Source organism: Coregonus clupeaformis, chromosome 3 (genome assembly GCF_020615455.1).
Source record: "Coregonus clupeaformis isolate EN_2021a chromosome 3, ASM2061545v1, whole genome shotgun sequence".
In the NCBI taxonomy this organism is placed as follows: Eukaryota; Metazoa; Chordata; class Actinopteri; order Salmoniformes; family Salmonidae; genus Coregonus; species Coregonus clupeaformis.
The window spans coordinates 13,309,930-13,324,936 of NC_059194.1; the positions used below are offsets into that span (position 1 = coordinate 13,309,930).

The window sequence follows — 15,007 nt, forward strand, 5'->3', positions numbered from 1 at the left end:
TCCAATCCCAGAAGTCTGAGGTGTTTCAGGCTCCCTCCACCCCTCACTCAACATCTCTCCCCCACTCTCACCCCTTGACATATTGTAGGCTGGACAGTATGTTACCATGGAAACAGGCTCGGTCTCAGGGATGGCCAGTCATGTAGATATCGATCTCCTCCCGCTGGTCAGATCAGCCCATACAGGTCAGGGCGTGTAACCCCTTAAAACACCTCACTACGGTTACAGAGGTATGGGGCTTCAAGAGCTGCATTCTGGCTGGGGCTGCCCTGCCCCTGCCTGCGTGTAACTGGTGGTTTATTGAAGTGCCAAGGCAGCTCGCACTAGCGCACCACAGGACCCATGACACACTGTTGTTCCAAACGTGGCTGTTGAGTTGTGACGTAAATCATCCTTGTTTAAAAGGAGAACTACAACCAGCCTATCGTTCTTTCTGTCGGTTTATCTTCATGTCTGGTTTGCTTGCAGGCATCTTGGGAGTCAGCTACTTTGTGGTCCTCATCTTCCCCCGCTAGCTTGATCAACAAGGCTGATGACAGACTCAACAGCGGTGGCGGTGAATGTGGACATGCTGGCCAGACTGAATTAGAAGCAATTCACACTGTCCACTCCCCCCGCCTCCCCTCGTACCCCTACCTGGGTGAAGGTGTCAGAAAGATTTAATGGCTGAGACGGAGGAATAAGTGTTGCAGGCTCCCTACAGACCCCACAGTAACTTCAGTTCCCCCACCACCACGGCTGCACAGCTCTGGGAAGGCTCCCTACAGACCCCACAGTAACTTCAGTTCTCCCACCACCACGGCTGCACAGCTCTGGGAAGGCTCCCTACAGACCCCACAGTAACTTCAGTTCCCCCACCACCACGGCTGCACAGCTCTGGGAAGGCTCCCTACAGATCTCACAGTACCTTCAGTTCCCCCACCACCACGGCTGCACAGCTCTGGGAAGGCTCCCTACAGATCTCACAGTACCTTCAGTTCCCCCACCACCACGGCTGCACAGCTCTGGGAAGGCTCCCTACAGATCTCACAGTACCTTTATTTCCCCCACCACCACGGCTGCACAGCTCTGGGAAGGCTCCCTACAGACCCCACAGTACCTTCAGTTCCCCCACCACCACGGCTGCACAGCTCTGGGAAGGCTCCCTACAGACCTCACAGTACCTTCAGTTCCCCCACCACCACGGCTGCACAGCTCTGGGAAGGCTCCCTACAGATCTCACAGTACCTTCAGTTCCCCCACCACCACGGCTGCACAGCTCTGGGAAGGCTCCCTACAGACCCCACATAACCTTCAGTTCCCCCACCACCACGGCTGCACAGCTCTGGGAAGGCTCCCTACAGACCCCACAGTACCTTCAGTTTAGGGCTGGCCAATATGGCCTAAAACTCATATCTCCATTTTTTTTAAACTTATGGGCGATTCACGATATAGATCTCAATTTTTACAAATGTTTTCTCTAAATAAGCTTTGTTGTACAATTAATCGTCAAATACACTGCATGTGAAACAGTCAGCAATAATCAAATTAATTCAGAGCTTGTGAAATTATACCTAGGCTTAATATGCCTTCCACAACCATAAGATGCACTAATAATTTAATTACTTTATCAAAATAGTTGTACCTGCTTATTTTTTTCAATAATCACTGATCTGGCACTGATTACACATTTAACCAGAACCATGCATAATGCACATTCACTAATAATATAGCAGGCATTATAGAAAATGAACACCGGTCTCATAAACAATCTCTCAAGCACAAGCCCATGTGCTAGTGAGTAGCCAGCTAATATACATTTTTTTAGTTTAGCCAACTTGGATCTAGGTATAATTTCACAAGCTCTGAATTCAGCTAACAAGGCAAAACAGTTGAATTGTTATGAACACAACCTTCTGTCCATCTCCAACTGTTTGAACAGCATGCTAGCCTGTCCACTTTGTTCAGATGTTGAAACCGTTTGTCAGAGAGGAAGAAGTGATCTCTCATCTTTGTTGTTGTGAGTGGTAGGGGGAGGGGCTTGGGAGAAAGAGGCGAAGCGAGAGGTTTCACTCTCGCCAAAATCTGTCAAAATTAAGCCCAATGCGTTTCTATGTGCATATTTTGAACCTAAGCTTGTTGTCTGCCTTCCCGACTTAGGGTGGAGACATGAGCATCTCATCATTACACAGTATACAGATCTCGGTTCCCTACAGACCCCACAGTACCTTCAGTTCCCCCACCACCACGACTGCACAGCTCTGGGAAGGCTCCCTCAGAGGCTCTGCGCTGACAGCGTGAAAATGGGAATCTGCCAGGCCGAGCCGAGGCTAACCGTAGTCACACCGGGCTAACTGAGTTAAACATCTCACTTGACTGGTACTTTAGGTTCTGAGTGGAGCTTTTAGACTGGCAGCTTTCTCAGTGTTAGCTTTTTGCTAGCCTGATCCACGGGGCAATGATGTGTTTCTGACTGAGGGAGAGCTTAGAGGTCAGAGAGGACGCGAAATGTTACTAGCACCCTTCTTTGGCAAACTTTGAGACGGTTCCAAACTTCAAAGTAGGCCTCTGCTCTCGGATCAACAGTTCTGATACACCTCTGTCATAGCCCATTTCCTTTGTACAATGAACCCTGTTCCTGCTGATCAAGACACAATACATCTGGTCAAAAGCAGTACATCATATAGGGAATAAGGTGCCATTGGGAGCCAGCCCCGGTCACAGTGTACTGGCTGGTTTACCTTGTCCTCATTCCCTCTAAGCCTGTGGTCTCCTTAATCCTGAAGGCAATAAAACACCATTCAAGGTGACAATTCACGCTAGCAAAAAGCAATAAGAGTGCTTTTTTCCCAAAAGCTTTCCACCAGCAAACAGGCATGCCTCCTTACAATAGGCAATAGGGCTCCACTTTGTGAAATTTGCCAGAGCAGAGCTGCAATTACTGTATTACAGTGGCAGAGAAATGAAGAAACGTCACCAGCCCCTTGGACAGTGGATATTTATACAGATTATTGGGGTTGGGTTAGTGTTGGCTAGTGGGGGAGTGACAGCAACAACAGCTACATTTCTGAGACAGAGGTGACATGCCTTATTGTTGTGGGATTGAGACAGAGGTGACATGCCTTATTGTTGTGGGATTGAGACAGAGGTGACATGCCTTAATGCTGTGGGATTGAGACAGAGGTGACATGCCTTATTGTTGTGGGATTGAGACAGAGGTGACATGCCTTATTGTTGTGGGATTGAGACAGAGGTGACATGCCTTATTGTTGTGGGATTGAGACAGAGGTGACATGCCTTATTGTTGTGGGATTGAGACAGAGGTGACATGCCTTATTGTTGTGGGATTGAGACAGAGGTGACATGCCTTATTGTTGTGGGATTGAGACAGAGGTGACATGCCTTAATGTTGTGGGATTGAGACAGAGGTGACATGCCTTATTGTTGTGGGATTGAGACAGAGGTGACATGCCTTAATGTTGTGGGATTGAGACAGAGGTGACATGCCTTATTGTTGTGGGATTGAGACAGAGGTGACATGCCTTATTGTTGTGGGATTGAGACAGAGGTGACATGCCTTATTGTTGTGGGATTGAGACAGAGGTGACATGCCTTAATGTTGTGGGATTGAGACAGAGGTGACATGCCTTATTGTTGTGGGATTGAGACAGAGGTGACATGCCTTATTGTTGTGGGATTGAGACAGAGGTGACATGCCTTATTGTTGTGGGATTGAGACAGAGGTGACATGCCTTATTGTTGTGGGATTGAGACAGAGGTGACATGCCTTATTGTTGTGGGATTGAGACAGAGGTGACATGCCTTATTGTTGTGGGATTGAGACAGAGGTGACATGCCTTAATGTTGTGGGATTGAGACAGAGGTGACATGCCTTATTGTTGTGGGATTGAGACAGAGGTGACATGCCTTAATGTTGTGGGATTGAGACAGAGGTGACATGCCTTATTGTTGTGGGATTGAGACAGAGGTGACATGCCTTATTGTTGTGGGATTGAGACAGAGGTGACATGCCTTATTGTTGTGGGATTGAGACAGAGGTGACATGCCTTATTGTTGTGGGATTGAGACACAGGTGACATGCCTTAATGTTGTGGGATTGAGACAGAGGTGACATGCCTTATTGTTGTGGGATTGAGACAGAGATGACATGCCTTAATGTTGTGGGATTGAGACAGAGGTGACATGCCTTATTGTTGTGGGGTTGAGACAGAGGTGACATGCCTTATTGTTGTGGGATTGAGACAGAGGTGACATGCCTTAACGTTGTGGGATTGAGACAGAGGTGACATGCCTTATTGTTGTGGGATTGAGACAGAGGTGACATGCCTTAATGTTGTGGGATTGAGACAGAGGTGACATGCCTTAACGTTGTGGGATTGAGACAGAGGTGACATGCCTTAATGTTGTGGGATTGAGACCGGGGGCGTTGACAACAAATTAAAATGTATTGCGATGAATAACCGACCGCTAAATTAAATCAGCCTCACATTTCTGGAAGGTTGAGTAAAAATGCACTTAATATATTTTCCATTGTTCAATCAATATGTGTGTGTGTGTGTGTGTATGTGTGTGTGTGTGTGTGTGTGTAATGTGTGTGTGTGTGTGTGTGTGTGAGTATGTGTATGTGTGTGTGTATGTGTGTGTGTGTGTGTGTGTGTGTGTGAGAGAGTATGTGTGTAATGCAATCTAATTAAGTGATACATTCTCTCAGTGTGCTGTCTCAAGAAAAGAATGAACACAATGAAAGCCATTTAGATGCCAAACGTTCCAATAAACAGATTAGATTGCAGATTATCATTATTTGCCTAAAAACTATTGCTCATCCCTTGTATTACAAAATGTTAATGCTAATTCGGGTTAGTCTACAATCCATTTCAAAAAGAGAAACGGCTTAGACCAACAAAAGGGCTCCCAGTTCATTTGCAAGGCTGTATAATTTAGGAATCCCTCATTTGAAAAGCATTTCAATTTACATGTAATAATTGCGTAAACAATTTATAGCCTTTACAAATCACAGCCTATTAGCGATATCAATGCTGAAAAAAATAGATTAAAGCCATAAATATGATGACCTTGTGCATTCAGGGACAAACTGCCTAGAATCTTTTGAAAGGGGAAAGGAGAGGAGAGGGGAAGGAGGGAGGGAGGAGATGGAGAAAGCCATGAGAGGAACACGACTCACAAAGCGTAATAATATAAAGGACGTACTTACCATGATTTTGCTCCCAGTGATCTGCATGCAGCGGTCAGCGGAGAGGAGTTAATGTGCAAAAAGACAACAAACGGCACAATCATTAGCAGGCCAAGAATTACCTCTCAACTATAAGAGGTATCAAGCGCACCTTATTCTGACATTACATAGGCTACACACTGCGCTCACACGGCTACACACACACTACTAAACTCTCCTAGGGTGACATAGCTGTACCAAAAGATCATGATAAGACAGTGTCTGTTCGTTTGGCAGCCATTTTGGAACCAATATGGAGTGTCCTGTTCACTTGACCTCTAGTGACTCGGTCCCTATGCAGTGTTAGGGTTGATAGGGAAACGCCCAAATTTGACAAAAATCCAATTGTCTTTGCGCTTGAACGATTTCCCACAGAATTAACCCCTAAAACTACAATTTGTCCATGGCTAACAAACAGGTCGCTCGAGGTTCCCAAAGCCAAAACAAATCAGCTGCCATCTGTGCTTGACTTCAGGTGTCAGAGTTAGTGACTCCTCGTAGCACCTTGGAGCCAATGTAGTCAGCATGATTTCTGGAGTTTAGCCTTGTTATCTGTCAATAGTGGTGGGGAGTTGGGAAGCGTTTTTTCTATTAAGGCGGCAGCGCTATGTCTCGCAGTGGGAGGGTGTCTGTCAGCCCAGTAAATGTATTCTAATCTGCAGCTGAACACACCTCTCTCTCGCCAGCCAGCTGCACTCCGAGAAGCACAGCGCAGTGCGCTCTGATCACAGAAAGTTACAAAGTCACTGCACATCAAGTGAGGGAAAACAGTCACTATTTCTGCCTCTCTCACTATCTCTGCCTCTCTTACTTTCACTCTATCTTTTCTGCTTTCCTTCACTCACTCACTCTCTATCACTCACTCCCTTTCTTCCTCTCTCTCTATCTCTCTGTAGTCCTCTCTATCTCTCTGCAGTCCTCTCTATCTCTCTGCAGTCCTCTCTATCTCTCTGCAGTCCTCTCTATCTCTCTGCAGTCCTCTCTATCTCTCTGCAGTCCTCTCTATCTCTCTGCAGTCCTCTCTATCTCTCTGCAGTCCTCTCTATCTCTCTGCAGTCCTCTCTATCTCTCTGCAGTCCTCTCTATCTCTCTGCAGTCCTCTCTATCTCTCTGCAGTCCTCTCTATCTCTCTGCAGTCCTCTCTATCTCTCTGCAGTCCTCTCTATCTCTCTGCAGTCCTCTCTATCTCTCTGCAGTCCTCTCTATCTCTCTGCAGTCCTCTATCTCTCTGCAGTCCTCTATCTCTCTGCAGTCCTCTATCTCTCTGCAGTCCTCTATCTCTCTGCAGTCCTCTATCTCTCTGCAGTCCTCTATCTCTCTGCAGTCCTCTATCTCTCTGCAGTCCTCTATCTCTCTGCAGTCCTCTATCTCTCTGCAGTCCTCTATCTCTCTGCAGTCCTCTATCTCTCTGCAGTCCTCTATCTCTCTGCAGTCCTCTATCTCTCTGCAGTCCTCTATCTCTCTGCAGTCCTCTATCTCTCTGCAGTCCTCTATCTCTCTGCAGTCCCCTCTATCTCTCTGTAGTCCTCCCTGTAGTCTTCTCTTTCTCTCTGTAGTCCTCTCTATCGCTCTGTAGTCCTCTCTATCGCTCTGTAGTCCTCTCTATCGCTCTGTAGTCCTCTCTATCGCTCTGTAGTCCTCTCTCTCTCTGCCGTCCTCTCTTTCTCTCTGCTGTCCTCTCTTTCTCTCTGCCGTCCTCTCTCTCTCTGCCGTCCTCTCTCTCTCTGCCGTCCTCTCTTTCTCTCTGCCGTCCTCTCTCTCTCTGCCGTCCTCTCTCTCTCTGCCGTCCTCTCTCTCTCTGCCGTCCTCTCTTTCTCTCTGCCGTCCTCTCTTTCTCTCTGCCGTCCTCTCTTTCTCTCTGCCGTCCTCTCTTTCTCTCTGCGGTCCTCTCTTTCTCTCTGTGGTCCTCTCTTTCTCTCTGTAGTCCTCTCTATCTCTCTGCAGTCCTCTCTATCTCTCCGTAGTCCTCTCTATCTCTCTGTAGTCCTCTATCTCTCTGTAGTCCTCTATCTCTCTGTAGTCCTCTATCTCTCTGTAGTCCTCTCTAGCTCTCTGCAGTCCTCTCTAGCTCTCTGCAGTTCTCTATCTCTCTGTAGTCCTCTCTATCTCTCCGTAGTCCTCTATCTCTCCGTAGTCATCTCTATCTCTCTGTAGTCCTCTCTATCTCTCTGTAGTCCTCTCTATCTCTCTGTAGTACTCTCTTTCTCTCTCCATCGCTCTTATTCTTTATCTCCCTCTCTCGTTATCAATCTCTCCATTGCTCCGTCTTTCTCTCCCACTCTCTCATTTGACGCTCGGCTTCCCTCTCCTCCATCAGCGTTTATGACGGCAATAAAGTCAGTTTTAACTGTGTTGCCGCTTGATCATGTGCACTGTGCTTTTCACCATAAATCCACATTTCCCCAGTTGTCCTCTGATGAATCTAGTGTGTCATTGTCTAATGTTGAGGGATCATGCTGCCTGGTTATTATCGGGAGATTTGGGACCTTGAATCACATAGAGGCAGGGACAACTGGGAACTACTACTGTCTCCAGTGTTGTTTTAACGTTGACAAGACTACATGGTGAGAACATTAAACATGTTTCTCTTCTGGCTTGCTGTTTTGGCGGCTTGACCAAAAAGAACAGACATTATCTTGAGAGAAAAAACAAGTAGAGAAGTGTCAGGGAGGAGCTTGAGGGGGAATAGCGCTTTGAGTGCATATATCAATTTCCCCACCCAAGGTAACACCTCGTTCTCGCTAAAACCGTGACAGAATTTCTGTCAGTTCTCAGAGAAAAACAACGACCTAAAGGTAGTCCTAATAATAATAATGTAATGCTTGGTTATTGTATGCTAATGAGGACCTCTAGCGCTCCATTATAGAACAACTCTCTAGTAAACAAACTTCTGAGGGAGATGTCATTTTATCAGGAGCGGTAGTATTTATTTATATTCTCCTCTTACTGTCATTACCATTAGCATAATTTCTCATGTGGCGTGGGGAAAATATAGTATTTTATTATTCACTAGACCAGATAACAGTGTGACAGGAGAAGATGATAAAGGCCTTGATTCTCTGACAAACTGGCAGGCTTCACTGAGTGAACGAGGTGGCACATTGGTGGATGATGATTGGTCAAATCTCTTTGAAATACCAGGATGTTGATGTGACACATTGGAGATTGGTAAAATCCCTTTAAAATACCAGGATGTTGATTTCACATTGTGTTAGTACAAAGCAGCAAAATGGCTGCTCAAAACATTTGAATAGTTTCCCCTCAAGACCCGGCCATCACACTCATCCTCATCTCATCATGAAACACTGAACATTTGAATTGGAACAGGGAAATCATCTGCAAGGCAAAAGAGAAGTAAGCAAAGTTTATGTTTTTCCATCACACTGGGAAGAGAGGCGAAATGACTGTGTTAGCGTGAAAAGCATGCGTTTGGCATATTTAATGACACTGGCTTACATTTGTCAGAATGAAAGAGAGAGAATGAAATAAAATAAAGAGAGGGGAAAAGGCTCTTCATGCAAAGTTAATGGTCAAGGACATCCACACTTGCTGCAACAACTGCGCTTCATATTCAAATGAACAGGGTCAACGCCAATATAAATATTATCCTTTAAAAAGACATTGTGTGCATCCCAAATGGCACCCTATTCCCTATGTAGTGCACTACTTCTGACCAGAGCCATATCTTAAGTAGTGCACTACATAGGGAATAGGGTGCTATTTGGGACACATTCATCTTTGTTTTGTGTTGGGGGGTAATTTGAAAGGCTCCCACAGAGGCACCCTGGTAGTATATGGGAAGAGTTCTCCATCTTGCTCGGTGATAAAGTAGCGAGGCAGCAAAGCATGAAAAATACAACTCTGGAGAGGAGCCATGTTGGGAGAGAACAAACAAGCTAATAATCAACCCTGTGGTCCCATTAGCTAGCTAGTATTTTTTGCCTAATAGCCGCAGGGAAATATACTCCAGTATATCAACACGCTAATGGTCATATTGTTCAAAGTAGAATGATAAAAACTATATATTGGAGGATATATTGCTTTAATAGATTTGGGGAATAAATAATTACAACATTATCCAGAACAATAAAGGATACTAGCTCTTTGTACTGAGTCTCAAAAGGGGTGTTTTCAGGTCTGTTGAGACTGACAGGAAAGCAGAAAAAGCCACAGGATGTTGGGGACAGATTTGTCGCTCCACTAATATTTACACTTTAAATCTTCATTCCCAGTGCAATCTGGTCTACATACTGTGCTGTACCTGAAGCTTAGACGGGATAGACTGACTTACAAGTTCACCTAGATGGATTTGAGGTATTGCTGGGAGAGCTGATGGAATTCTCTATTGCCCTCTCAAATGAACCCTTTCTTCTGTCTACATAACCCATAGGGAACAAGCTACAATATAGATAGTAAACAGACAGCTCCCATTCTACTGATGCCATTCTCTTTCTGCCATTCTACTTTATATATTTCTATGGTCTCTATTACTTGATAAGGGGCAAGGAACCAGTCCAGAACAGATAGACACACAGGAAAGAGGTGACTTGGTGTGTGATTGAGTGAGTGCACGTTATTAGTCAATTTTCCTGCAAACGGAAAGCAAGCGATCAAGCATACAAAGAAGACCCTAAAAACTGGGATTCCATACGACGGCAATCATCTTTGGTAGGGGAAGAGACCACCCAAAGATTGAATAAGGCACATCATATTATTAGTTGTGAAAACACCACACCAGATCCCCAAAATTAACCCCACATCTTGAAATGCAATGCAGATGTTGTCACACCATACCATGTTAATGTCAATTCTAGTACCACGCCTCAATTTCACTCCATCGCGTGTTAAATCAATCAAAAGACCAACACCAAAAATCTGCCTTACTTATTTGCTCTGCCGTCTTGCAGACAGGCACTTATCACACATAAACATACCTGTCCCCTGGACGCTTAAACTCATGTTAACTGGTTCCCGGACCACTCCTACCCTGTCATAGTGGTGTAGGTTGGTGTGTGTCTCTCGCTGTGTGTGTGTGTCTATATTCAATTGTAATAAAAAGCATGAGCTGGCGCACACCCAGAGAACATGATTTAGTGTAGAGGTGCTGACTAATGGTGAATAAACTGGAAGCTATAAAAACAAAGAGAGTCCCAAACTCCATATTAACCTCCCAGTAATTTATTGGGTAAAAAAAACACCAATGTTTCGGCATCACTGTGCCTCCCCCAGGTCGCTACAATGGGTCTACCTGGGGGAGGCACAGTGATGCCGAAACGTTGGGTGGTTTTTTACCCAATAAATTACTGGGAGGTTATACATATGGAGTGTGAGACTCTCTATATTCTATAATGACATGGATCTGACCGGATCCCACCTACAGGGCCAATAGAATGTGAGGGGTAAGGAGGGCCCTGAAAGACAGTCCTAGTCCCTTTCACCCAGACAGAGGAGGCTGTTCATCTGAATAATATAGCAGTGCTCACCAAGCATAATGGGCCCAGTGAAGAATTCAATCATCTCTGATCATCATCATTATTAATAAAGCCAGTTCATTACCATAACAATGAGAGAGGTAATAAATTATAATGTCAAAGGCCAGCGGAGTCGGAGTGACTTAGACGGGAGAATAAATTACTTTTCCTTTTGTGTTGACGGGAGTCTATCCTCAGTAGGGGCCCTAAACTTCATAAAGAGAATAGGAGAATTCACCCTAAAACCCTGGGATTACCCTCAAACGCGCTGGGTTTACCGCTCTTATTGGTTTTGAGTGATGAAAGTGTCATGTTTCAAGATTATGCTGTGTCGGGACGGGCGATGTGTTCCAAATTAAAATGAAAACTTTATCCCTCCCCAATATTAAGCCACTGAGAGTTACTGTTGCGCTACAACAAAAGTGGTTTGATAAGCACCCAGGAAAAAATTTAACGGAGGCGGCAATCAGAGATTGGGGGCTCGAGCAAGGAGAGCGAGACGGGGTGAGAGAGTGATAGGCAGGTAGAGAGAGAGACGGAGTGAGAGAGTGATAGGCAGGTAGAGAGAGAGACGGAGTGAGAGAGTGATAGGCAGGTAGAGAGAGAGACGGAGTGAGAGAGTGATAGGCAGGTAGAGAGAGGGAGACGGAGTGAGAGAGTGATAGGCAGGTAGAGAGAGGGAGACGGAGTGAGAGAGTGATAGGCAGGTAGAGAGAGGGAGACGGAGTGAGAGAGTGATAGGCAGGTAGAGAGAGGGAGACGGAGTGAGAGAGTGATAGGCAGGTAGAGAGAGGGAGGCAGAAAGAAGCAGAGCAGGTTAATCTCATTATTCTGTTGTGTCTTGGTTGAATATAATACTTTTCAGCGTAGACTAACTACTACTACACTGGGTGAGAGTAGCTTAGAACGGTTACAATACAGATGTAATACAGAAAGCCCAATGGTTACAATACAGATATAATGCAGAAAGCCCATTGGTTACAATACAGATATAATGCAGAAAGCCCATTGGTTACAATACAGATATAATGCAGAAAGCCCATTGGTTACAATACAGATATAATGCAGAAAGCCCATTGGTTACAATACAGATATAATGCAGAAAGCCCATTGGCTACAATACAGATATAATGCAGAAAGCCCATTGGTTTACAACAAGGACTTACAGATTTGGCGGTGGCGGAGATGTACTGGACAACCATCTCTCGCTTGGTGCTCAGGTCCTTCCCACGCAGGGGAGCTTTACGCTCCTCGTTCAGGTTCATGTCCTCCTGAAGACACAAACACAGAAAGTGAGGACAGATGACTACTACACATAATGGAGAAGTCAAGGTTATTTTAAAGTTTGCCAAAAGGCACCTAAAGGACTCTCAGACCATGAGAAACAAGATTCTCTGGTCTGATGAAACCAAGATTGAATTCCAAGCATCACGTCAGGAAGAAACCTGGCACCATCTCTACAGTGAAGCATGCTGGTGGCAGCATCACGCTGTGGGGATGTTTTTCAGTGGCAGGGAGACTAGTCAGGATCGAGGGAAAGTACAGAGAAATCCTTGATGAAAACCTGCTCCAGAGCGCTCAGGACCTGAGACTGGGGCGAAGGTTCACCTTCCAACAGGACAACGACCATAAGCACACAGCCAAGACAATGCAGGAGTGACTTGTCCTTGAGTGGCCTAGCCAGAGCCCGGACTTGAACCCGATCGAACATCTCTGGAGAGACCTGAAAATAGCTGTGCAGCGACGCTCCCCATTAAACCCGACAGAGCTTGAGAGGATCTGAAGAGAATATTGGGAGAAACTCCCCAAATACAGGTGTGCTAAGCTTGTAGCGTCATACCAAGAAGACTCAAGGCTGTAATCGCTGCCAAAGGTGCTTCAACAGTACTGAGTAAAGGGTCTGAATACTTATGTAAATGTGATATTTCCATTTTTATCATTATGGGGTATTATGTGTAGATTGATGAGAAAAACAACAACAATTTAATCCATTTTAGAAATAGGCTGTCACGTAACAAAATGTGGAAGTCAAGGGGTCTGAATACTTTCCGAATCCCTCCCTCTCTCTATAGGGCTTCTGTACTACAGTTGAGGGTACACAGTCCCTCCCTCGCTATATAGGCAATATGCCAGACAGGCATAGCAACAAGAGGTAATGTGGACAAGCCCACAACTAGTGACAGTGATAACTACCCCTGGAAACAGAAGAGTGAGGCAATCATGATGCATTACCCTCTGTTATACAACGGAGTGGATATCATACAACACTGCCTGTACAGTGGATGGGTAAGGATGATTACCATCCAACACTATCACACCACAGTGCCTGGATGGACAGTAGCCTATGTCTCATTAGCTATTATCTTCAGCATACATGCTACCTTTTACTCTGCATCACAAAAAGGACCTTTCTTGTCAAAGAGATGTGGGGATGAAGGGAGTGAGGGATGGTAAGGAGAGCACTAAAAGCAGGGGAATGACATGATGATGAGGATAGTAGGAGGATGGGAGGATGTTTATTCGGAGAACTCTCAGACAAAGGTATGGACAGAATGACAGAGAAAAACAAATGGCTAAAGTGATGTGGATGAGTGGCCCTGCGGTGGAACAAGGCTGCTCTCTAGTGGGAGAAAGAGGAATTCTGTGTTTTTCTTTTGTTTGATGTCTTTCTGTACACAGTGAGTTGGCTGAGCTTCTTTTGCTGTAGGGTGGTGGTGTTGGATGGATAGGAGGACTGGGAACTGCCAGGGACCTCACGATACGATATTATCACCATACTTAGGTGTCGATGCAATATTTATTGCAATTCTCACGATTCTATATGTATTGCGATTTGATACTGTGATTTTATTGCGATTCCATGTTCCAAACATATTGATCAACATATGTCTGCTACAGAGAGACGAGAGAGAGCCACGAGAAAACACGTTTTGATCAGCCATGGAAATAAAAGCGCTCAAAACAAATTGGATTCCTATTTAAAACGAAGATAGAGAACAAGCTATAAATACTGGAGTTTTGGTACAGCCAACTAGCGCAAAACTAGTATTGCGCTATTGTCAAAACGATACAATACGATATATTGTAAAAATTAATATCCCGATATGTAACTATCGATTAGAAACTTTGACCAATTGGACGTTTTCTAATGGAGGGACCGGCAGGCTTTTTAATTCATCTCTGAACTCCGCTAATTTGGCCGGTTAATTGTATTCACTAAACAAGGCAAAAGGCGAAACGCGTAGCGGAGAATAAAGGGAGGATGAAGGAGGAAGAGAGGGGGGAGACAGAGGGGCCTGCGGGGTACTCATCAGGGCCAACTGGAAGAGAAAAGCCTCTGCGTTCCGCCTCCCAAAAATGATTAATGATCCATTCATAATGATATCCTCGAAGGTCCGCGTGGAAGAATCCCAAGATATCCCTGGCTGCCGACTCGGGTAAATGAAACATTTACACAGGCAAGCTGTCTGGTGGTAGTGGAGACATCTGCATGTGCTCTTCCAGCTGAACGGACTGGGCCTCAACTCTGTATGGCCTGACTACTGTGGGAAACAATGTGAGACAGAGGAAATAACTGCCTCGGATACGTCAGAAATCACAGAGCGATGCGGATATATGTGCTGCCTGTGAACGCAGCTTGGGGCTTCAATTTGCTCCCATTGCAAGGGATAATGTATAGTGTATTGTCATATGTGTCTTCTATTGAAATGGATATGGACAAGAGTCACGATCCAGTAGGACAGAAGTATGAGGAGGAGGAGGTGGAGCAGGAGGAGGAGGAGGAGGAGCAGGAGGAGCAGGAGGAGGAGCAGGAGGTGCAGGAGGAGGAGAAGGAGGAGGAGCAGGCGGAGGAGCAGGAGCAGGAGGAAAAGGAGGAGAGAAAGCATTGTTTGATTTGCTTTGACAAATTGATTATTTTCTCCCCTGCCCCCCAACTTTCAGTATAGGCGTACATCGTGTCTCTCCTGGCTTGTGCAGAGAGAAAGTGTAACTGCAATGGAGAATCACAGAGAGGCTGTTATTACGGAGAATGCTGCTCCTGGCAGTGAGGCATAGGAACATAAAAGCTCAAACAAGCCTCAACCGCACAGCACTCTGCTATGGTCACTTTCACTCCCTCTGTCTCTCACTCTCTTCTACGACTTCAGCAGGCATTAGGTGGGGGGACGAGGCTCATCATTTGGATCTATTACCTGCCAAAGCTGAAGAAAGGAATCATAAAGCGCTCTGAAAACTAGAAGAGCAGGTGGAGGCATGTTGATGGCAGTTCACAGATTATACATCGATTACAGGTATTCTCCTTCTA

At 45.5% G+C, this 15,007-nt stretch overlaps 1 protein-coding gene across 3 annotated transcripts in view; it reads right to left on the reverse strand.

The window, feature by feature from the left end:
- The window catches only part of LOC121540695 (protein diaphanous homolog 2), a 677,119-nt gene that overhangs the window by 610,149 nt on the left and 51,963 nt on the right, over positions 1-15,007 (reverse strand). For all 3 annotated transcript variants that reach the window (XM_041849734.2, XM_041849750.2, XM_041849742.2), the window contains exons 4-5: positions 11,868-11,972; positions 5,213-5,233 (exon numbers count right to left, since the gene is read on the reverse strand). In XM_041849734.2, the coding sequence (XP_041705668.1) occupies positions 5,213-5,233; positions 11,868-11,972 (126 nt within the window). The remainder of the gene's footprint in view (positions 1-5,212; positions 5,234-11,867; positions 11,973-15,007) is intronic.